The sequence below is a fragment of the Leuresthes tenuis genome, unplaced genomic scaffold, assembly GCF_036924035.1.
Source record: "Leuresthes tenuis unplaced genomic scaffold, fLeuTen1.0.hap1 SCAF_4, whole genome shotgun sequence".
NCBI classification, from domain to species: Eukaryota; Metazoa; Chordata; class Actinopteri; order Atheriniformes; family Atherinopsidae; genus Leuresthes; species Leuresthes tenuis.
This window is the reverse complement of record NW_027325358.1, coordinates 20,307,621-20,331,554: the sequence shown is the minus strand read 5'-3', so window position 1 is coordinate 20,331,554 and position 23,934 is coordinate 20,307,621. Positions and strand designations below refer to the sequence as shown.

General features: G+C 41.5%; 2 protein-coding genes across 3 annotated transcripts; both read right to left on the bottom strand.

The window, feature by feature from the left end:
- Positions 1-1,895: 1,895 nt before the first annotated feature.
- LOC140305055 (uncharacterized) lies at positions 1,896-5,154 on the bottom strand. The gene is made up of 2 exons (XM_072383833.1): positions 4,782-5,154; positions 1,896-4,542 (listed from the first exon to the last, which is right to left on the bottom strand). Exons 1-2 carry the CDS (start codon positions 4,936-4,938, stop codon positions 3,218-3,220), a joined length of 1,482 nt encoding a protein of 493 aa, XP_072239934.1. The 5' UTR covers positions 4,939-5,154; the 3' UTR covers positions 1,896-3,217.
- Positions 5,155-15,203: 10,049 nt separating this feature from the next.
- mogs (mannosyl-oligosaccharide glucosidase) lies at positions 15,204-23,591 on the bottom strand. Of its 2 annotated transcripts, none has more exons than XM_072385014.1 (5): positions 23,513-23,591; positions 20,629-20,983; positions 19,040-19,263; positions 18,704-18,897; positions 15,204-17,714 (listed from the first exon to the last, which is right to left on the bottom strand). In XM_072385014.1, the coding sequence occupies exons 2-5, from the start codon at positions 20,975-20,977 to the stop codon at positions 15,944-15,946; spliced, it is 2,538 nt and encodes an 845-aa protein (XP_072241115.1). In that variant the 5' UTR covers positions 20,978-20,983; positions 23,513-23,591; the 3' UTR covers positions 15,204-15,943. The 2 variants fall into 2 exon arrangements, with proteins under 2 accessions (XP_072241115.1, XP_072241116.1); XM_072385015.1 differs by having other exon boundaries at positions 20,629-20,986; positions 23,517-23,591.
- Positions 23,592-23,934: the final 343 nt, after the last annotated feature.

The window sequence follows — 23,934 nt, the reverse complement described above, 5'->3', positions numbered from 1 at the left end:
AAAGATTTCTAAAAATCCAATCATGAGCCAAAGTACTCATTTGGTGCAGTAAATAAATAGTCCAGTCTACTTATCCAGAAGCAATCCTTCATCAAGCGATTAATTTGATGAGACAATACAGAAGTTAAATCACATCTCTTCATGGTTTTCTCCCTGGTTAGATATGGAATATGTTAGTCATACAGACATACTGCCTCAAATAGACCCTTCACTGCAACTGTTCTAATGTTAACATATTTGCATTAGTAATGCCCTGGCAAAGATTTAATGGACTTGATATGCCACCATTCACAGTGATCCCTGTTCTTAGAAAGCATGGTTCTCAGTGCCCGCCCTGCACAATTACTTAATGGCTTCAGCTATTTTGCATATCTACAGGAGTAACAAAACCCATAAATGTCAGTCAGTAGAAAAGTACTGATTTATGTCTTTTGTCTCTATCAAGGCTTTAGTTAGGAGGGTTTACAACATTCTGAACATATTGAGTAAATACAGCACTGCTAAAAGCACACTCTTATGTTGTAGATACATAAAGGACCATTTACTGTATGCAAATGTGAATTAGAGCTTACAAATCCACAATTGCAGGAATTCCATCAGTAGCCAGAGTTCAATAACTCTTCAGTCTTCAAGTGTGTGGATAATGGTCACTGTGACTGCACATCACTGCAATTCAAAATCTCATCCATCCAGCGCTGGACAATGTTAGCCACTGAAATAACATAGATAAGGGAGTGTGTGTTGATGCTGGTAGAGCTCTGAGCTATTGTACAAGTCGATGAGTGATAGACAGGAGTGGATGGGTACATACTATTCACAGTCGTCCATGTGGCAGCTTGCATTTTCACATTGGTACAGTATGTTTGTCAGCTTTAGACAACGCTGACACTTACGCACTGCCGTGGGCAAGACATGTACTGTTCTGTCAGCCAACTGCGTCATGGGCACATGTATGTCCTACGTATCACCACGGAGTCCCTCACATACATGTCTGCACTGTATACAGTGGCAAAACATCTTGGCAACTCGAAAAACCATGCACGCAACAGACAGCAACACGAGGACCCCACTTTAAGTTGAAAAATCAAGTCTAATGTTATCTTTTTGTCAAATTAGAGGTAAATGAGTGTTAGTCAATTTTCTTTCCAATCTAGCTGCATGCAGTACAAAGTTTGCTGATTTTGAAAAAAAGGCTTTAACCAGAAAACTAAGCAAAGGCTCACACTGCCGATTTTTTTTTCATTCATTTTTCTTAGTTGAGCGGAGAGGTGTGAAAGCACAAAGATCATTAACTGCATTTACAAGAATACAAGGGCAGTTTTGACAGATGGAGACTTCATTTTTCCACATCCTTCGAAGGGAAAATAAATGATGATGATAGATCACTCATTTTGAACAAATGAGTGGAAATTAAAACCTTTTTGTGTCAAATATGGATTATTGAATGAACAAAAGGAATGAATGAAGTGAAAGCTTCAGATCATCTCACTGACATGGCAGGGAAAAATTCTGTTTAACAAGATTACCATGGTGTTCATCCATGCGCTTAGATCAAGAGAAAATCTTTGAAGCCTGAAGAATTCACTTTAATGTGTCTGAGCCTTGTGAGTCATAGGCAAAACTGTGATGTCTAATGTTAGGGCTACAGTGCGGTGCCACAGGTGGCCTGTTATAATGTGTATTTTGGGAAGTGACACTCATCTCGGTGCTCCCATGGGGGGGTCTCAGTGCTGTGTCACACAGATTGGGTGAAGTGAGAAAAGGAAAATCGCCAGTTTGATCGTTCCAAATTATACACGAGAAATGTGCAACTTCCAGAAAATGTTTATTTTATTCATAAACTTTTCATAAAAATAACAACATCAATATTGATTTTAGTATTGTAGAAACTGCCTATGTACAAAATCTTTACTTCAACAGTTAATATAACTTAAGGCGAGTTAAATGACTTTTTTTCCCTTTTTTTCAGTATCCAGTAATCATTTTACCCAACGTTTTTATTAATTCATTTTTGCTAAAGTGAACATTTCAGCATAAAGAGATCCCGGAAGTCAAAAGTCTTTCATCCACAAGGTAAAGTTTACAGAAACTCGCAGCAATGTGTGCTACCTGATTACTTAGAAGCAATGTTTATATAATTTGCTAGTAATTTCTAGCGTGGTTTAACATAATTCTGTACAAACTGTAAAATATTTTTTTGTCAAAAAAGCTGTACCTCAACTAGAGTACATTCCCTTTTAAATCTAGATCAACATTCAGTGAAATAACCCACATCATACGAGCAATGGGATGATGTGCGAAAATTCTTTCAATATCAAATTGTCACATTTAAAATATTGTGTTACCAAACAATAGCCCTCGAAAAACCATGACATTGTTTATGGTTGATAATACATTTCACCTTAGAAAGGACGCTAGAATATGATCATTGCAAAATATACAGTTATCTATAAAAATACAAAGAAGTACAGTGATACAAATATATTTATTTCCCATTTATGATATATCTTTCACAACTGTAATAATCCAAACAATTGTAACACAACACAAAGACCAATGACAAAAACACTGACAGCAAAATGATAAGAAGATAAACAAACACTAAATTGATCAAAGATGGACAGCTTTATGGTCAAAACCATAAATGTGTTAGCCTACATTCATGTCAAAAACCTCCACAATGAAGTGAAGGAGGACCTTGACAGTGGTTGAAACTCCGGTTAAAGGGAAAAAAACTGACATAAACATGCATTTTAAGAAACATAGTCCAAACCATTGCTCTAAGAATGCTAAAAGCAGAAAATAAGAATCTTAAATGGAGATATTAATAATCTTTAAGTGCAATCCATCCATGCTCAGCGGCGAATGGAGGTCGGAGCTGTCCAGATGAAGAGGTGCTGAACAGCAGTCATGCAGTGCAGAGCAGAGAGGTTGGGCTCCACTGAAAGTAACAGCAACAAGTCATTGTTGATCTGTTTACTGACTTTTACAACTTATATGCGGTTGCATAAAGTCAGCAGCAACAGGCAATAAGGCCGAAGCAGTCCTCTTCCCCCCTCTCTGCTCCCCATAAACGCTAATACTAGCAAAACCTCTGAGGTTATTGGTTTGCCAAGCAAAACCAACCCAGACATCAACTTGGAGTCAGCTGTCTTATCTTCCAAGACGGAAAGATCCCAATAGGCCCTACTATAAGTGTGTGGACACAGCCTCGTCTTCAAATCCCCTCGGGGAGAGTGAATGGCCATGTCCCGGTGGTCACCTGTGGCTTAATTTCCATTTTCTCCTTCTGTTTCAGATGTACGCGTCCATGCCGTTTTCTCTCGTCGCTGCGGGCGAACCGTTTGCCGCACACGTCGCAGGAAAACGGCTTCTCCCCCGTGTGAGTCCTAGTGTGGGTGGTAAGGTGATCACTACGGCTGAAACTGCGCAAACAGATGCGGCACTGGAAAGGTTTGTGGCCCGTGTGGATGCGGATGTGCCGGTTGAGCTCGTCCGAGCGGGAGAAGCGCCGGTCGCAACTCTCCATCGGGCAGGTAAAGGGTTTCTCTTTGGCTGAGCCGTGAGAGGCAGCGGGGCTCTTTCTGGCCCTGGGGGGTTTCGTCACACGGTTGGTGTAACTTTGTGAAAATGAATCAGGCAACAAAGAAGAGTACAGAATGGAGTCTATGGTACTCGGCAAAGCTGGTGATGCGTACAAAGTATCGCACTGGTTAGATGGCTGTGGAGGCTCGGGGAAGGGTTTCAGGTTAGAGGAGAGGCCCATTGGTGGTGGTGGGAGGTAATTGTTGTACAGGGGACTAGAGTAGCTCTGAGAACAGGTGTCAGAGAAACATGGCTCCTGCTTGATCCCCCCCTCCACTTTAAACTCCATCTCTGGGTTGGGACATATTGGGGGGAATGTGTCTAAAAGGTCCTTCACGTCCATTTGTTGGTCAGGGGGAAAATCACTTGACATCGGAAAGGTCTCTGTCTGGAAACTCGTCTCCAAACAGTCAGACTTACTAAATGTTCCCCACTCGTAGCAACTGCTTTCAAACTCGTTCTTGATCACGACGGGGAAAGAAGCAGCTTCTGACTTTGGTTCAGCCTTCTTCTGGTTTGGAGTTCGGGAGGAGCCGAAGCTAAGCTGGGAAGTGGACGGGTCTTGGGCCTGGCTACCGGCCTGATCATCCGTATATCTCGGGCAGGTCTGATCTGGAGAATATACATGATGGTTAGGTCCCGGGCAGGTGTACGTTTGCCTTTTGGCACCGGAGTCTCCGAAATTACCGTTACTGCTCTCCAGAGGCGATGGATAAGTTTCCCGACTGTTGCCGCTCTCATGCACTTCTAAAAGTGGCACTGTCGATATACCAACAATCTCAGTGATCATACTGAGAAGTGTCTCCGTGCTGCACGGCGCTCCCTGAGATGCCTCAACATAGAAACTGCCGGAGTAGGCGAGCGAGGAGGGGGTGTAGGTGTCTTTTGGGCACTCGCAGGGGTTAAAAGCAAATTCCGAGTTGGACGCCTCGGTTTTGAGGGTTGCAGGAGTTCCTTCTGTTGAATTAGAAGATAAGAGAACTTTGTCACCGCGACTGTCGCAAAACAGTGCAATTTAAACGAAGGAAAAACACATCTGCGTTACATAAACATTCACGCGCATTTTGACTCAGAGATTCTTTCAAATAAAACCAAACTGCACAGAAAGCATTGTCTCTCTCCTTCAGTGTTCCGATTCGACATGTCTATATAGTCATGCATGCAGATTAATCGACTGTGCAAACATGCCAACTCACCGTGGCCAAACTGGGCAGGTACCCCCCGCTCTGCATCGACATACAGCTCCTGGTTGTCTTTCCGCGCACTGGTTTCCATTCCCAAGGAAGAAGTGTTGCAATTCTCAAACTGAGGGTAAAAAGAATCTTTCGCATTCAAATCCATATTGTTCAACATAATGATACACTCAGAAGTCCGTTTCTTCCAGTGGCAAAAAAAAGGGAAAAGGGAAAAACAAATTATGCAGATGAGATTTTTCTTTCAAACCCCCTTTTGATGGTTTCCAACAAACGATCCAAAGTGGTCTTTGTCAAAGGGATGTTTTTTTGTGTCTTTTTTAAAAAGAAGAAAATTTAAGGTATTCCTTTTCGTCTCTGCTCCTCGGTAGGTATTTGCTTGCTGTGGATTTCACATCAGCGACTTCCCCTTTCTCTCCTTATATACACTTTGGCAGCTCCCTCGGCCCTCCTCCCCATTCATCAGCTCCAGTGAGAGGATTCCCCGCTGCGTGTAAACTTCATGCCCATATATGGACAGAGGATGTGACGGAGTCCCCTTCCCCCGCCCCTCCCAAAAAATATCCTCCTTTCTCTCCATACAGGAGAAATGGAGTCTGACGTTGCAACAAGTGGTGACTAGTGTTGATTGGTATTTCTTTTAACAATCTTTCTATTTTTCTACATGAAAGATTAGTCATTTACAAATAAAATCACCTTAAAGTGAAGACAGCGGGGAAAAATGTGTTACTGTCTACAGCATTTCCAACTGTCCGCCAATCAAAACATCATACTGAAACGACATAGCTGCTTTATCCAGTGATCACGAAAGTCACTAATTAAGGAAGTATACAGGGAATGTCGCGAGAAAGGTATAATTCTGAAATAACTTTTTTGGACCATTTCACAAATGTTCCACTAAACTCAAATGAGCAATTGAATCAAAAATATATTTTGATGTCTTACAAGCCATGAAAACCAAGCTTTTAAGTCACCCTGTACCTAAACTACAACCCTTTAATATTCTACAGGTACAACATCTAATATTGTTCATACTGTAAGTCTATAATGCCAGCAAACAAAACACCACATGATATATATAATCTGATCTATATAATATGATATGATGTGCTACAAATGTATATATGTATATATGTATGTATGTATATATAAAACAGTACCTAAGGTACTTTTGGAAAATCTAATTCAAGGACTACTCTTGAAATAATAACGGAGTACGTTTATCTTCACGATTCAAGGAAAAATAAAGGGTAAATAAGGGTATGGTAAACCAATACAATGATTTCAGACAAACGTTATAGCACAATACCACATTAAAAAGTGTTTAATAAAACATGAAGTTACTTTAATTTGCTGGCATGCGTCGAAGTATCTTTGTGTATAAATGAACACAAAAATAATTTTGTACTTTAAAATACTCAATGCCAAATACAATCTAGGTAGGAACAATTTCCAATTCAGCCCATTTTCTCAGCCACACTGCCTGGTCTAGTTGTTTTTTTCAGCACTATTCCAGTCAGTCCACCGCTTAGATTTACTTTCTCATTTCCTCTCGAGGTGCCGCTGGAAATTGTTGCTTTCACGATCAGGGCGAGTAACTGCAAAGCCCAGTCCGAACGAACCCTTGGCCTTTAAAAGCATGGAAGGGAGTCGATAACACCCCTGAGGTGTTCAGTGGTTGAACCCAACTGTTCACATGACATTTCAACCCCCAAAGCATTTTTTTTTCTTTCTATTTCGCATCTGTTGCTGGGTGCACTCCGTGGCCACACTTCCTATTACAAAAAGTCGATACTCTTTCATAGGACGTTGATGTCTGCAGCAGACCTCTGGCACCGGCTGGAGGTTCAGCACCATGGATAGCGATGGTGCCGCATTCAGCCTTGTAATCACACGTGAACCAGAAGGACACAGGCCCTTTTCTTTTTATCTCACACTGAATGGTTACTGTGCTTCTGTACTCAGCTGAGCTGCATTATTCTGCATTAATTCAGTACAATCACACCACAGACGTCTGGGGAAAATTATAGCCACGAATACAAAACCAACTCAATGATTTTCCTTTCATTCAGTGGAGCGTTTTGTTTCTATAGAAAAAAAAAGGGCAAAGGGATCCTGTTTAGACAACTTTAGCAGTGGTTTGAGCATCATACTACAATATCCTTGTAACATGCTAAGACTTATAATAGGTTGATTTGAGGATTATTTTTTTCTTTTTGATGCACTCCCTGTTGACAGATTTATGTAAAGATCAAAGCTCCAGCCAACCCTGCTGGACACTTCAATTTCAGTTTGCTACTATTTATGCTATCATTAGATATTTCTTATTCTATTTTATTTTATTTTATTTTTTTTTGCAAACTACTTTCAAATGAGCATTTTTCCCCAAATCATATGATTAGTTTAGAAAATCTGCCGCATAGTAATAGTTTTCATCCAACACATCAAATATCATCATGAGATGTTACAATAATCATAAAGTATTATGACTCTGAGCTGAGTTTTATTCCTCCTGTGAAGCTAGATTTAATTGCTAATATTCTGTGTAAATTAAATTCTGATGAAGGGCTTTTATACGGAGTGTTTATGTAGTATCATTCTTCATTACATTAAAGTGAAAACTTCTCCCACTACCGGTAGTGTTCAGCCTGAGGGCTGGTATTATCAGCAGACACCAAATCAATCTAAATGGTCACCAGATTAAGTTTTTTTTTAAGCTATATCCACTTTGTCCTGAAGATAATCATAATTGGGAAGGGGAAGGGGAGGGGGGGGGGGGTCCTGTTCCAGCTGACATTGAGCGAGAGAAGAGGTACACCATGGACAGGTTGCCAGGACAACCGTGCTCACAGTCACACTTATGGCAAATTTAGAATAACCTCCAGTGCATGCCTTTGGACAAGACAAGCCAGGTACAGGCAGAGCATTGCAAACTCCATATAGAGAGCCTCCAGCTGACCAGCATGTTAGGAACCAGAACCTTCATGTCATCATGTGGCAGTGCTACCCACTGCACCACCCCCACACAATGTCATATTTATTCATATTTAATGATATTTAGCTCTTTGTCAAATTGTTAGAAGCATGTAATATCAAATACAGCTGTGTTGAGGACACAGTTGTTGCTGTTGTTGAACTGGTCCATTTTATTCTGAATGCTGTTTGTACATTTTTGTCCTCTCTGTTCACAAAGAAGAGTGGTGGGGGACTGGGCTGTTTGATATTACAAACATCTCTTTCTATAATGAAACTATGACCTTATTGTGAAAGCATATAACTGAATTAGTACCACTGTGACAGTGTCAAGAAAACTGAACATTACAACATAGCAGTAAAATTCAAGGTAGAGCAGATTTTGTATTGCATTGAATAGCACAGGTGTATTTAACGAAGGGATCTCTGGGAATTGATCCTTTATTAAGAAAGATGAGTGCAACAAATATCCAAACCCTGAGCCAAACCTGGACCAGGACACTTAATCATCAGAATTTCCCCCAATCTCTTCTTCTTTCATTCAACTCTATATAGTTTCACCTGTTCAGGCTTTAAAGCTACAAAGAAAAAGAGGCGAGATCTCTCCTACATGGACCTTTCACATAAGCATGAAACCGGTAACAAGGATTCACAAGTGCACACAGGCAAAAATGTTACGAGAAATTTACTTCCCTTCACACCTCTACAGTGACTACTTGTTTCAAAACTTGAGCTGAGCTAAAATGGCTCCTGTGAGCTCAGATCTTAGCCCATTTGAATGGTATCGGGGTCCTTTTTTTAAAGAAAGATTAACTGAAGAACAGATACAAAGTCTGCTGCAGCACAAATACACAAAGATTATTAGCCATAATAAACAGCCTGCTCATTATAAACTTCTCAAATTTGACGTTATTTCCATCACTACTGAGCAGCAGAAAATGTTTTGAAGGATCTCTAAGTAGCTACCCTGTCATCTCTTTTTAAGGCAAGGTGTGATAATAGCATATAAGCTCTTTCATTGCAGCAGTGACATTCTCCGGAACAAATGGTTTTCACCTCAGCCATGCACTCTAATTCTAGCCCCAGAGATGTTTAGCTTTGAGGAACTGCCTCCAAGTAATCCAGAGTCTATTAAAACCAATCTGATCACACAGAGTTCAGATCATGGGATGCTGTTATGATAACTGCAGTGTGGCTAACCTCTCTCCTCCATAAAATGCCACAGCGCAGAGACTAAGTAATGGATTTACGTAATGTTAGCACTTACTGACATTATAGCGCCGGGTAACGCCATACCTGTGAAAGTTAAAAGAAAGGCTTTGTTTTATTCCCTCAAATTTGAAAACTGTGAGACAAAGGGCTCCTTTTGTCTTAGGGAACGGGTTGCTGAATAGAGAAAGAATGTATAGCAATACAAAGTTGCTTCTGTGTTTTAACATAATGTCGACTTAAAAGGAGACTCAAAGTGTTGGCTATGGAAAGATGATGAAACGTAGCCTTCATAAAAGCATGTCTTGGCTCTTCTAGTGAATGGATAGTTTCTGTGACACACAGGGAACTTGACTTTAAAAGAGCTCAAATTGCAAATCTATCTATCTAGCACCACTGTGCTTGGCAGTTCATCTGAGGTGTTTGTACAAATGTGGTGCCATGAATTATGGTCAATCATGTGCACTTTGGTCTCATCTGCGCAAAAAGGACATTGTTCCAGTGGTCTTGTGGTTTATTCAGCTGTAACGTAGCAAACCGAAGCTGTGCTGCCACGTTCTTTTTAGAAAGAATAGACTTCCCCTTCAACCCTTTCAAACAAGTTACACTTGTTCAGTCCTCCTCTAGTTTGTAGTCATGAACTTTAACTTTCATCATGCTAAATGAGGCCTGTAGAGATGCAGCTCTTGGGTTTGACTATTGCTGAACTTGGTGGGACGAAGATTGGCAATTGCCTTTAATGTTTTTAACCTATGAATAATCTTTCTCAGTGTAGAATGATGGTCTCCAGATTGTTTGGAAATGGCCTTATAATCTTTCCCAGATTGATGTGCAGCAATAGCCGTTTCTCCAGGATTATTGCTGATGTCTTTCCTCCTTGACATTGTATTACACATCTAAATGCTCCAGATCAGAAAACTGCTCAAACTTCTGCTTTTAGAGGTGCACACAATTAGTGACAATCATATAATTAAAAGCTTAAAATTGAAGGAGGACAAACTTTCACATGACTGCATGAGTGTGTGATGAATACGTTTGGCAAACCTTAAGCCAGTCTATCCACATACAATGAATTTGGAGTCGCCAGTTAACAGGACACATGATGTGACAAAAATATCTGCAGAGACAGCTCCTTTCATAAGACTGGTGAGGTGAGGTGAAATCTTTGCACCACAATGAAAGGCGAATACTTTTCATTACACCGCGTATGTAACCCACTGACCATGTTATTTTCAGGTTCACTCCTGGACAGGGAGTGGGAGTTGTTCCTTGCAGGTGGGTGCTTGATAGAGTTGAAGAGGCAGTAAGGAGCGACTGCCCTATGAAATAAACTGCCTGTGAGATAAGATTCAGGTTGTCAGCAAAGTCTGTTTCATATTTTTGTTGTATTTTGTCCTGTAAAGTTGTTCTTCAGTGTAAATTAGTTTTAACACGGGAAACATCTTCCATGTACCAGATACAAACCATCATCAAACTATCCTTAGTATACATTTTATTGCTTTTGCAAATTGAGCCCATTGAGTACAAACAGATATGTAGGTGCCTTTCATTTGTTTGTCCTTCATAGATTTGCAATACAAATAAGTGCAGCTCTAGAGTTGTTTGAGTTTCTCAGTCTGAAACTATTTGATACCTAGAATGATCTGGAAACTGGACTTTAAGTGTTGTACTTGTAGTTATTACTTCAAAATTAAGTTGTTGCGCTGTAGTTACTGAATATCTCAATTCCTTTGGCATAATGTCAACCAACTATGCAGCCCACACTGTTTGAGAGTAAATAATAGAAGAACGTGATCCATACCAGAAAATCCACTGAGATGCAGAGGCTGTCGTTGCTGTTTCAAAATAAAAAAAGTACTTCAAACCCACCATGATCCAGAGAGATAATGCACAAAATACTGTACTGGATCTACAAGACAAATAATAGGGAAAAAAATTTGATGGAAAAAAAGGTAGGCTACAGCCAAGTTGCCAGCATCCACAAAGTAATGAAATGAATATATATCACACAGTACACACATTTACATTTAGCCTCCAGTGCTGTGTTGTACTTTTAACTAATGTATTGCAAAGTACATTTTTTGGCTCAAGCCAACGAAAGCCAGGCCTGAACAGAGCCGGAGGAATCCATCTGCCTCCCTCAAAACACATTCTGACATGTCTCACAGTCAAATCTCCCCCCCAAGGCGTAAGATGAGGGAACATCTTCAGTCTAAACCTGAGCACAATAGGGCCCGTAAGACACCGCTAAAATGGATTGGGAGTGCTAAAACCGCAGAAACCTCTGCCGGAAACACGACTTTCTATAAATACAGGATACTCGCCTCAGCTGCCAAGTTCGTTATTTTCTCTCCCTCTCTCCCTCTCTCTGTCATGTTGGGCTCTGCATGGTTATATATACTACATCATCATTCAAACACCGGCAATTGAAAGGAAAATAGCACGAATAAGAAAAATAAAAGCAGCGGAAGCGTGGTTCTTCTATTGAAGGAACACCTCTCTTCTGCTCTTCCTCTGAGAGTGGGAGTGGGTTAGGGAAGCCCGGTACCAGGCCCCGATGCTGCTGCTGCTGTTGCTGCTGCTGCTGCTGGTGTGGCAGGTTTCCCGTGTGATCCAAAAATACTTTCACACTCGCCCACTTTGGTCCCCGGCCGCCTGTACTCTTTGGTTCTACAACAGGGATGGGTGAGAATCATATTCATCTCTCTGATCGTGATTGCGGAATGCCCCAGTGTTTCTTTAACCATGCCCCCAGACTCCTCCACACACACACACACACACACACTGCACGGCTCCCACTTTGGCCTCTTCTCCTGTTGGATTAATTCTCGCAGCACTCTGACAGTCCAATTCCTGGGACTGATCCAGCTGCCGCACCTGGTGTTACCTAACTGACAGCACATTTGGAGGAGAAATCCACAGAAAACAACACCAATATATCATATTTTGCGGCTTTAGTGTTTGCACAACTGATCCAAACCGAATAATTCCACCACGCTCGGAGAACTGGTGCTACACCAAATTACAGTGGAGTCAAAACGCAAATATCCAGGTTACTTGATATAGATAGATCAGATAGATATAGATAGATCAGCAATCCCTTTAGTGTGAAGCCCGACATCATACACTGGATGCAAAATCCTTAACATACAACACGTGACTAAATGAATGTGCTTTTGACCACCACAGGTTGATAGATCTCCATACTACGGTCTCTGACTCGTCTTCTCCAACACAGATTTTTTATGCGTTGCTCTTTCTGTCATCGACACCACATAGTTCGGGAAAAGATGTGTCATTCATGAGAAAGCATTGTTTCCATCACTGCCTTATTGATGTAAACGCACTCATTAAGCAAACATGCAATGGAAACTGAATCAAACAAACAGCCAACAGTAGACATGTGAGGAAACAGATGAAGAATGTTAAGAGCTCGCATCTAACAAAAGTAACTATGGAAACGGCCAGCTCTACATTGCACTAGCTTCCACAGCTCTCTCCAGAAATAAAAACTGTTGGGCTACGAGCGAATCAGGTAAAGACAAAAGATCCCGGGTGAACCTATTTATAGTGGGCCTTACATAACATACATAGACCTATGTTGGCTGAGGCAAGTTTGGTACTAAACAATAAGCTTCTAGGGGGCAAAGACAGGGTACACAGAACTGGAGATGTTGGATCCTGGAGCAGATTTCACAGCAGTGTAAGTATAAACAGCAATTAGCACAGTGTGGATCATACTGCTTGCGGCAACTGTATTAGATAGAGAGGAAGGCTTGCTGTTTTTATGTGTGTGAGAATAAGCACCGTTGCGCTGTGCTGTGGGGTCAGTGATGTCAAAGCTGGAGTTCCACAAACAGCATTGCAGGCAGTGATCTCATGGAAACTGACCCATTACATAGCGTGTAGCCACGAGGCTCGAGGAATACACATAGAAAAAGAAAGTAAAAACACGTCACAAGACGCTCAGGTTGGCCCAGAAGTCTCGATTACGAGAAGGGGAGGCGAAAAGTTGTGTCAGAGGACAACGCGCTCACACACACACACATGCACACACATGATGATCATGTGGCCCCAGGACAAAAACATCTGACATCTAGAGTGAGCAAAATACGACCATACAAGCCCACATACGCACAAAAGCTGTGCGAGAGCCACTGTAAAGGGTGTATCGTGCAGAAATACAGCCTGCCAACCTATCTTAAATCCAAATTGAGCCATTAGCATAATTATCCACTTATACTGCTTTAATTCTAAGTAGCTCTCCATTGTAAGTAAAATGATAGCTAAGCTGTATTGAAAAAGCCACTTTTCCACTCACAAATGCCTTATTAATTAGCTCCCTCTAGCACACCTTCCCAGTAATTACATTCAATACAGCAGTCAGTGCTGTAGGCTGGCGAGAGACTATAAGACAACTTTATAATTACTCTGCACATGTATGGTGGTTTCTTTGATATACATATATATACATATATACATATATATATATATATATATATATATATATATAACTCTTAACACTGAGGAGCAGCATTTTGGAAAAACTGTATTTATTCCTAATCACTGGTAGGCAATCACAAAATATTTCCCATAGAGAAGCTCTGATGTGGTTGGGATAGGATGACATGATATTCAAATGAATACTGACTCATCTGTTTATTATGCAGTCACATTAGTTAGCTCTGATGCTGTTTGGCTATTATCCCATCTCACTGTGAAAAAAGGGTCTTGGGTGAGGGGGATGGATTGCGCAGTAAGTGCTTTAGTCACACAGACTGTCCACTCTTCAAAGAAATAAATGCATTTTCGACTGTAGTTGCATTGAGGGGACGTGGAATCCATTTCCTCTGAGAGAAGCAACAAAAGGCAGAGGATATGGTTCATCCGTGTCCAAAATCCCTTGATACTTTGCTCTGCGTGAGCAGGTTAAAGGGTCAAATGATGAGCTTGAGTCTTGTTTCGCACTGGTACAACATAGGCCAGATTCTGGGGATCTATGAACACCATTCAGTCCAAAGAATAATGTCAATTTTAAAGAAAATTATTTCAAATCTTTCTGAAGCTGTGAAAAGGCTTTAACAACCAGTCTAATTATGTTTTGGTAATAATAGCAATCCGCATTTTGTTGTGCACGGGAAATCTGGTATTGGAGAATACAAGACATTTGGCAAAACTACCAACGTGCAGCTTCACAGCCTGCCTCCTGTTCTGCTAACTGATAGAGGTGCTATTTTTAGCCGTGCAACCTTACAGCACCATGCTAAGCTTTCAACTATACAACTGCACATTCAGTCCATTCAAAGGATTCATGAAAGTCTAGATGCTGGAACCCAGTGGTCGTGAACATAAACCGACTGCCAGTGTCAGTATTCCGAGTTCCAGTGTTTTATAATTGTTGGCAAAGTATTAACAAGAACATCGCCACTGTGCGACCCAGTCTGTGAATGTGCGCCAGTACATGTCAAGGAGTGAAAAGAATTTGACATCAGTGTAATTCATGCCTTTTGATGTGGGGTAATTAAGTACCAAACCCTCACAACAACCGTGCTCCATGGAAACCATGTTAGGAAGAGGAAAAAAAAATAATAAATTGACGTCAGCTAGAGGCCTTCAATGTGCCATTTGAAAAAGGAAATATTATCAGGCTGCTGCACTTAAGGTCACAGCGTCCGAGTTGCTGTTTGCTTTTGCGTAAATAGTCTGTTTTGAGGCTACGTCTAACAGCAAAGTTAATACTTTAAATTGTCCTCAAAACAGACTTTTCATGCAAATAGTCATTCGGCTTGATTGCATCTATTTTCGTGATAATGTTCACTTTCAGATAGCAAATAACATGCAGTCCTCGTTACTGGAGGGGTATGAAGATTAAAGTTAAACAGGCCCTGGTTGGGAGTAACTGCAAGTGTGCACACATTAAGAAACTCAGTGACTTCCCTTTCTGCATGTGGTGTCGCACAGAGCAACTGACGGCAATGCCGATCGGCTCCATCACGCTCGTTTTTTGACTTGGTTCCATCGTGCATTTCAAATTAAAGCTGCTTTAAGTCAAATTAGTTCTATTTTTGAAACGATACACAACTCGGCTTTATTTCCTAAGATACTCAAGCGGGCCATCATCTACAACTGCTCGTTAGAAACAGATTATTATTTTCAGAGATTAAAGGTGGAGAAAAAGACTAAACTAAATAAATACACTGATAACACAGCAGACAAAAATGCAGTTTGACAAGAAAAAAAAAGAAAGTATTTAAACCATTTATTGTTTTTGACAAAACAACATCAGATTTAACAGTCATTGTTTTCCCTGCGAGACAAATCAACACGTCTGCCCTTCAAAGCGGCGATTTAAGGAAAGTGCAGCAGGACGGAACAACTTTCTCAGAACAACTGAACAATCACATATCAAAATGATCAATCATTAAGACCATAAAAACCATTAAAGATCAATGACAAAAATGGCACAATTACAGATAGAGGCTCTTATTTGTCAAGTGAAAGCACAACTTGAATAATAACCCCCAAAAAACTGTAGTCACCCGATTCCCATTCAACTGTATCCCAATTTAATCTGCAAGCATAAATGCTCCTTTGGCCGAGTAAACCTGCCTTATAAAGACCTCTTCGATTTCTGCGTTGAAGGGTGATGAAGAAAAAGGAGCAGGTGTTTCTTTTCCCATCAGGTAAAACACAGCGCGTAACCGCAGTAGCACACAGAACTTGTCTCATCATAAAGCAAAGACAGGAAAACTGCTCTCACACTTCTTTGAAATGACCCTTTACAGAGCACACCGTGTGAAGACAGTCTAATTAAAGGGCTCGTGAGAACATGCGATGAAAGGAGATGCAATTCACCTGGATATTCTCAGTACACCTCGCCAGACATTTTCATTTTCTATACGTTAAAAGTACAAGTTGCTTTGCTCACGTTCACTCAAATAAAGGTCATTATCTTAAGTAGCAATTAGATCAAATCAGCAGTATCAGTACTGCTCAGCCATCATTAATACTGTCAGGGCAGACCAGCCGGTGAAAGGGTGGCTTCCTTGGCCCTTGCCAGTGCTGTCATTGTACTGTTCCCATATATACCCTGTTTCAACATACTGTTTATAAACATTATTGATAATGTTGGTCCTGAGTTCCTCATAAAGAGCAGCTGCCTTCTCTTGGTACGGCCCTTTTGCGTTGCTGTAGTGGTGGAGGGCTCTGACTGCCAAGTAATTGATGTTAATCCATATTGGTCCCCTCCAGTAGGGGGCATCGTGTTCTGTATTTCGCTGCATATACAGAGGATCGGCCTTGGACAGGGAACGCAGGCCATAGGGTGTCCACAGCTTTTTGGAGTCTCTCATGTCTCGAAATATGTGCTCCAGTTTGGCCGAGTCTGGCTGGAGGATTTGCAGTATAAAGGGGAACAAGCTGACGTAACCCAAAGCGTTCACGTACTGCAGCTTAGGGGCCCTGTGGACGGAGCGGACGAGGCGGGCCACAGGGAACTGATGGCGAGGTTGTCCGGGAGGTACGTACACCTTCTCCCGCTGCAAGGACACAGATTGTGTGTGGTTGCCATAGTCACTGAAAGCTCGGAGTTGCTCTGACCAGTGGAGCTCATCAAGCAGGGTGTTGTCACTGAGCACATCATGGGAGAGTTTGTAGTCCTGATGGGGCTCGCCTAAAAGCTGGGCTATGCTAGCCATGATGCCCGAGGACAAGGCCATCCAGCAGTGTAAATCCACGTGCCGTTCATCTGCTGAGGGGTGCGAGGCTCGTGGGTAGTCATCCAGCCCGGAGGTTAAGGTTTTGGGATTGAGGAACAGATTGGTGTCCTTGTCGCGCCCACGCCAGCGGTAAGAATTGGATCGGGGTCCCGTCTGTGTGGTGTTGTACCACTCGAACCAGGTTTTGAGTCTGGGGAAAAGCCGCCGGAGGAAAGGCAGGGTTGGTTGCGTCGCTGCCTCGTCTGGATTTGAAGAGAGCTGTTCAATCAGTTCCTGTAGAGCCAGGAAGAGAGTGGGCGGGTTTGCATTCTCGTTCCGCTGAACGATAAATTCAGCTGGGACTTTGCTGCGAGCCTCGTCTCCAAGAATTTGCTCCCGGGGAATCCAGCCCTCCATATTCATTAGGTCGATCCAGTGGGCAATAGCCTCCCTCGTCACCTGTGGATCCCACTTGCTCAGCAGCAACTGGTGAAAGCCTTCATCCCAGAGGAAGCCTCTGGGAAAAAACGAGCGTGATGGGACAGCAGTGTATAAAGCCCCTTCAGGGTACAGGAGCGGGTATTCGTTGTAGACCGACTGCACCACTGACTCGCCATAGAAGTAACCCATTCCACCCAATATGTTGCTGAGAGCTGCTTTGGCAAATGTGATGTGTCCCTGGCTAAAACCTTTGCTCTCAAGCCCAAAAATCTTCTCAAACTTTGCATGAAACTCAGATTTTCTCTTCTCCAGCTCCTCGGTCATGATAGAGTCCGCAAGTTGGTTGGGACGATTATAGGAGCTCCCGGACTCAAAAAGAACTTCAATCTGGAAGGGTGCTTGAACAGTCACCTGGTGAACCACAAAGTCACTTTCTTGCCTCGTGTCATCAGGTTTCTGTTGGCTTTGCTGGTGAGGAGGCTTGTAGGTGTCAACAGCAATGTAATACCTTTTCTCACCAGAAGGAAGGTTGTAGACAAACCTGCGGTTCAGACTGAGCTTCACAATGTTGGTCAGCTTCTCCAAGCCCGGAGAGACCGTCTGAAGGTAGTTGTAACTGAAAAATGAGAAACTCAAATCAATTACCTTTTTTTTTTTCTTTCTTTTCTTTCTTTCAAATTAGATAATTTAAAGATTGGTTTGTAATCGGCAGCTGATATACATGTGATCCTAACTGTGCATGGGTGGCCTCATCTCACAGAAGCTTAGCTTTTGTTGTCTCCCGTTGTACCGATGACTCAGAGGTCGAGCAACTGACCGCAGTAAACACACAGCTGTCTTGCTCTACAACCTCCATCTTGCCAAAATAAACCAGAATAACAATTCACACTGTTCTTGTCATTTCCACCAGTGCATACTGTCCCTTTCTATTCATTTATTTTCTGTTGTATCTGCTATGCTGGTCTGCTCTGGCCCTCAGGAACAACAGGCTTCACTGGTACTCCCTGTAAATGTTACTAAAAGAAAGCTGGCATAGGCCTGAACCACTTTATTATAATAATAATAATAAAAAAAGGGACAGCTCTTTTTGTAAATGAATAGAAGCCTTCACTGATTAAATATCTGTACCATTTCAGAAGGACTGAGCCCACAGCTTGTGCTTTTCTTTGGCTTTATATTCCTTATCATGATCTTCTGCTACCACCTAGTGTTTAAAACAAAACAAAAAAACTCTGCACATCATCTAAAAAAAGCCTAATTCAAAGATTTTCTGAGGTAAATGATTTTCTGTATGACTTTACATATACATCTTTTTATGCACAGATTATATCATACACTTGGGTTTAAATGGCTACTATCCATGGGTGCAATACTCTATCAAGGTTTAACATCCCTCATTGATAGCAAAATGTATGCAACTTATCAAATAATCAAAATAGGATTTAATCAACGATTAAATGATCTTACGGCTTTGTACATGTCTAATGCGGGTTTTCTTATCTTCTTATCTTTAACACGGAACACTGAGCACCGACGGTCATTGTACTATATTCCTTCCAGCTGCCTTGTCCTTGGTCTTGTACGCTTCTGTATTCATTCTTTTACCTGGCATATTTAGCGCTGGAGAACTCCCCAGTAACAGGTTTTCTGAAGGTGATCTTAAAGTTTCCGAGCTCCTCTGAGAAACCACTTATAGAAGCGAGGCGATTTTTCTCCTCCACGTGAGCCTGCAGTGAGCCCTGTGTGTCTGCTGCTGCGTAAAACATCAAGGATATGACTGGTGCTTGGGGGGCATTGCTCTGGTGGGTAAAGATGGGAAAATAAACAAATAAAATAAGCTTCCTGTCATCTTCAGAAATACATGTTAAATAGGTAACTTGTAATCATTTTGTTCACGTGAGGGAGCATGTGCACATGCAAGCGAACACAGCTGGAGCTCACATGCTGTTTGGCTGTGATCCTCCAGGTCCAGTCTCCTCCATGATCCCCTCCCGTCCTCTTAACAAACTCTGTGGTTAGTGTGAAGTCATTATCTTGGATTTCTTGGACGCCAAAGGTGAGTCCATCATGCATCAGCCAGCCATAGCCTTGCAAATGATCCCCCTGCTCACAAGTGTGCCTTAGGTTCACGTCCAAGTCAGAGAACTGACGCATCCACATCATTCCTGCAGAAGGATTCAAATGAAAGAAACTGAATCCATTTATAAGCAGATGCGCCGATACAGTAGTTGGAGAAGTATGCTGCCAACTATGGGGCAAAAATGACTTGCAGACAGTTCCAGATAAAAGCCATGGCTACATACGCCATCTGTAACAGACATCTGCCCAAATTATTTCTTTGAGAATTGACGTTTCTGTTCATACTTAACGTCCCTGGGCATCGTTTAAATAGAATACAATAAATTGAAAGCCTGGTTTTATACAAGTGAGGAATGCTTGAACAGGGACTTTGAAGCACGAGGGATGTGTGTTATGGCCGAAGCTGCAATTTGAGGCTTGTACCTTTATATAAGAGAATAAAGCAAACAGTAAAAACCCCTGACCTGTTGTTACATTTGGACTTTTGTATGCTGTGCTCTGCTGTGATTGGTTGCTATGTTATTAGGCAACTGCTGATGATCTCTTGATGATCATGTATTGAAAAGAAAGAATAGATCAGCATCTCTGTGCCTGTGACTCAGGCCCCCGGGCTGCTTATTTACCAATCTCAGGGTTGACGTTCAGGCCCCGACCACTGGAGTTGTTTTATTTGTTTGTTTGGTTTTTAATTTAGCTGGTCAGCTTAGCCAGATCGCATGCCAGTCCCGCTACATCTGCTAAAACACATCACCTCATGCAACTGGCAGAAGAATTTGCAAAAACCATGACTCTGTTGCTTTATCTGTTCCCTTGCTAAAAACAAGACATCTGGGTGTTGAATAATTGATTCAATATTGAAATGAAAAGGAAGAAAAACAAAACCATTAAAGAGTTCTGTGAAAAAGATAAATAAAAACATAGTTTTGCTTTGATGATGGTACGGTGCTCAGCCAATTCCTCTTTGAATCAATTCCCTAATGAGCGCTCAAAGTCTCAGGAAATCAACTTTTTTTCTCCCCCTAATTCAGTTGTCTAAATAAATCTCAAGACTGTCATTGTTATATGGAATACAATCCAACCCTGGACATCCAGTTTCCTCATCATTAATTATGACATCATCATATGTATTTATGGTACTGGCTTGTTTTTATTTTATTGAAGCTTTTGTATTGTAGTGTTGACAATCAGGGAAATATGTTCAAACCCAGCATGTCATGCTTTTCATACATTTGCTGTTCCCTACAATGAAAATATAATACACACACAATGCATTTGATTTATTATTCCCTAAAAGTCAGCACGACATATTTGGGGTCTTAAGAAACTTTGGGATCTTTGCAAGATTTGAAAAAAAGTGAATGAATGAGTTGCAATTAGGTGGGAATTAAAAGGCAACAACGAATCACCACATCAGTAGGGTTTAAAAGGTTATATAGTGAATTTGAACCTACCTGTCACAATGGACTTTGGACTCCTTGTTTTCATGCCAAAGTATACCTGAGGCCTGTATGAGCCCCAGAACCTCTCTGGGGAAACCTTTGCACTGCTACTATTAGCATCCAGGACACGAGGTGACGGGTGGAGAGTCACCACTCGCTTAGCCAGACTGGATCGCATATATATTGCATAAAAGAACCAGATGAGGCTGAATATGCAGAGGCCAATCGAGATGTTGATGAACACTTTTCCAATATCAGCTTTCTTTTTCTTCTCCTTGCGGTGAAACGCAGAGGGCTTCTCATCTTTCCTTGGTAGGGGTGCAGCTTCACCCGTCACCACCCTCTTCCTCTGCCTGCCCATCCTGCCCTCCTGAAGATGGGAACGAGAGAAGAAAGATGCATTTCATCAAAAAGCCTGATATTGAAGTGCCCATCAAGGACACTACGGAACATTTTTCACGTTTCAATACAGTTTTCATATTTTCAAAAGACGCTGCTACTCTCTTGTAAGGATTTCTTTTAGTGAACTTTGGAGGATGTGAGTTTTATAGACAATATATATCTCTGTGTCTAGCTGGTATAAGCTAGGCAGTCTCTTTGGAGAAAAAAAAAAAAAGTAAAGTTTAATAGAAGTTTAGCTACAACTGCTTCACAGCTTCATATTCAACTTCAATTCATGCAGTGTGCTGTTGATGCCTTCTCCAGCACAACCAGCTGTCTGTCACGTTCCCATATGCCTGAAACGCATCATTCCACCCCCGTGGATAATGTTAAGCTTTATTTCGTCAACATTCACACAGCGTTTCTAATCATTTTGAAAAAGAATCAAAAGTCAATGTGTCTACCTTCTCTAGTTAAAAGGTTGTCAAAAGCAGTTTATTCCTCATCTTCTCTGATTCAAAAATAAGAGTCTTCTTTTATACTACTTCTTTTTGTACATACACACAGTCATAATCTAAATGTAGATGTTGGGGGGGGTGCTTTTTTTCCCTTATTGTGTCAAGAGGCGCATTCAGATATTTTACTTTTGAAAAATCAGCCACTCTATGCTCTCTGCTGGACAAGGTACACGGCGACACAATGTTCCTAAATTGCCTCAAAAGTGGTTTGACATTTCTGAACTTCAATTTCTTTCCAGCATCATGAATTTGTACCCTCACTGTAACAAGCTATTATACGGTGGTTCCTGAAAGCTAGAGAACCATTTGTCTCTATATTTCTCTATAATATCTTCATAAAACTTTTAGAAGCAAATGGACGGGACCTAAATCAACTGACTAAAACAATTATGCTTAGTCATACATTCACTGAGGAAAACAATATAGTAAACAGTAAACAAACCTTGATCAAGACTCAATCAAGAAACAACAACAGCGACTCATTTTTAGAGCAACTATTGATCAGTTGGGCACTCATTTCAGCCCATTCTTAGGCAAAAGAGTCCGTGTTCTGGACTTCCACAAAGATGTCCTGACATCATCCACCAGAATGTGATGGTACAGTTCAGAATTCAACCTTTTGTCAATGATGGAAATACCATGATACTACCACCGCCATGTTTCACAGATGAGACAAGATTCTTACGCTGCGACGCAGTGCTCTCATTCTCCTGTGCAAACGGCAGCCAAGCAGCCGGTGTCCCGATCGTGGATTCGTTTTAGTCAAGACGGCGAATGGACCGAATTGTGATGTCAACGCAGTGCTATCGCCGTTTAATACAGGCACCTCAGAGGTGCTGGAAAAACTGCAGTTTTCAACTGAAACACAAGGTGTCGCTACAGAGAAAATGGCACCCAAACGTCACAGGAATATGAAGCCGTGCAGGAAGTATAATTTTTTTGTTAATTTACAGTTTCAGCTTCTGCATGTAAGCCATCTGACCCCAACCCTTCCTGCTTTCACACATCTCTTCTTTATGGTGCACAGCAGGTTTTCAAATCTTTCACCTTGCACACGACTCAGATGATGTTTCATTACTGTAGTAGGCGTTTCTGGCTGTAAAAGTACCCCCTTTCTATAAGACAGTGTGTGTTTAAACGTGAAGTGTTTACATTTACAAAACTGATCAGTCTTGTGAATATGGAGGGCTGTGGTCTTTCCTCACGAAAGGTAACCGGGCAGACCGATTACAGCAGTCTTTTCTGGCTGTAGAGTTTGCAGTATAACATCTCGCGTTTTATTTTACACCTGCCGGACAATCTCAAATATGGGGAAGTAGTTTCATCTCTCTTTGTCAAAGATAGAGTGGAGGCACAGATTTTGATTTCTCAGTATGCCACAATCTGTGTAAATCTGTTGACGGTAGAAATCGTATTTACACATAAATCTTAAAGTCTACATAATAAGCAAAGTGAGCAAGAAGAATGTATTTTACTCAAAACTGGCTTGGTGTATCAGGCTGCACCGGATTTGTGCTTTGTGTGTCTAAATAGCACCCGGGAACACCTATCAATAAAACTATTTTTGGTATATGCAGTGTATAATTAGTCAGGGGGAAATCTTAAACCACACAATAACTCAACGTCCTCGTGGGCTAAGAAAGCAGTCTTGCTAACATCACCATAGCATTGGTATAAGGTGGCACAAGAGAGCAAAAGTATTCCACCGAGAAATGTACCATTTTAACTCAGCTTACGAGCAAAGTTTCGACAGTTCAATGAGCTGTCACAGGCACGTTCAGTAGTATGAAGTCATCTCAACGCCCCGCAAAAGCCACGTTACCTTTCTGGTTTCACGCTATTCGCTAGTGCACTCATGCTAAAGTATTTTTTATTTAAATTTTTTTTTACAATAATGGCCAGCTACTGAGGTGTACAATTTAAGACAGTCCAGCAGCTAGCACAATACGGGTATGTTTCGTAGTTCTAGCTTAGTCTTTACTGGGCAAAAATGTAACCGACCTGTCGAAAACCCCGAGTCTCAGCTGCTCATGATCCTCTGCTGGATGAGTTTAGCAGCCACTTCCTGGTTACTTCAGGATTCTACTGACGTAAACGTCGCTCCGTAACGTACGACGGTGATGTCACGAACTGCCTTGTCCTTAGCCTATAACAATGAATAGCTTAATATGCAGAAGCGAGCATGAAAACGAGGCAGTGTAGAGGGAAATGTGTGATTTTATTGAAGTAAATAAAATCTGTCTCTGTTGAAAAGTTGGAGATCCGAGACATAAAGAATACTTATGACAGGAACACAGAACACTAGCTGCTTGCATTAAAGAATGAATGCACACTGTAAATCAAGTATGAATTTCCATCTACCATGAATCAACAACGGAGACTGTGATGGCTGTGATGCAAAGACACTAACACGGATCTA

Coding starts and splice junctions, on each gene's coding strand:
- LOC140305055 (XM_072383833.1), bottom strand. CDS start 4,938: ATGTTGAACAATATGGATTTGAATGCGAAAGATTCTTTTTACCCTCAG. Junction 4,543..4,781: donor ACCTGCCCAGTTTGGCCACG/GTGAGTTGGCAT, acceptor CTAATTCAACAG/AAGGAACTCCTGCAACCCTC.
- mogs (XM_072385014.1), bottom strand. CDS start 20,977: ATGGGCAGGCAGAGGAAGAGGGTGGTGACGGGTGAAGCTGCACCCCTA. Junction 18,898..19,039: donor GGATCACAGCCAAACAGCAT/GTGAGCTCCAGC, acceptor TTTACCCACCAG/AGCAATGCCCCCCAAGCACC. Junction 17,715..18,703: donor TCCAGCGCTAAATATGCCAG/GTAAAAGAATGA, acceptor CTCATTTTTCAG/TTACAACTACCTTCAGACGG.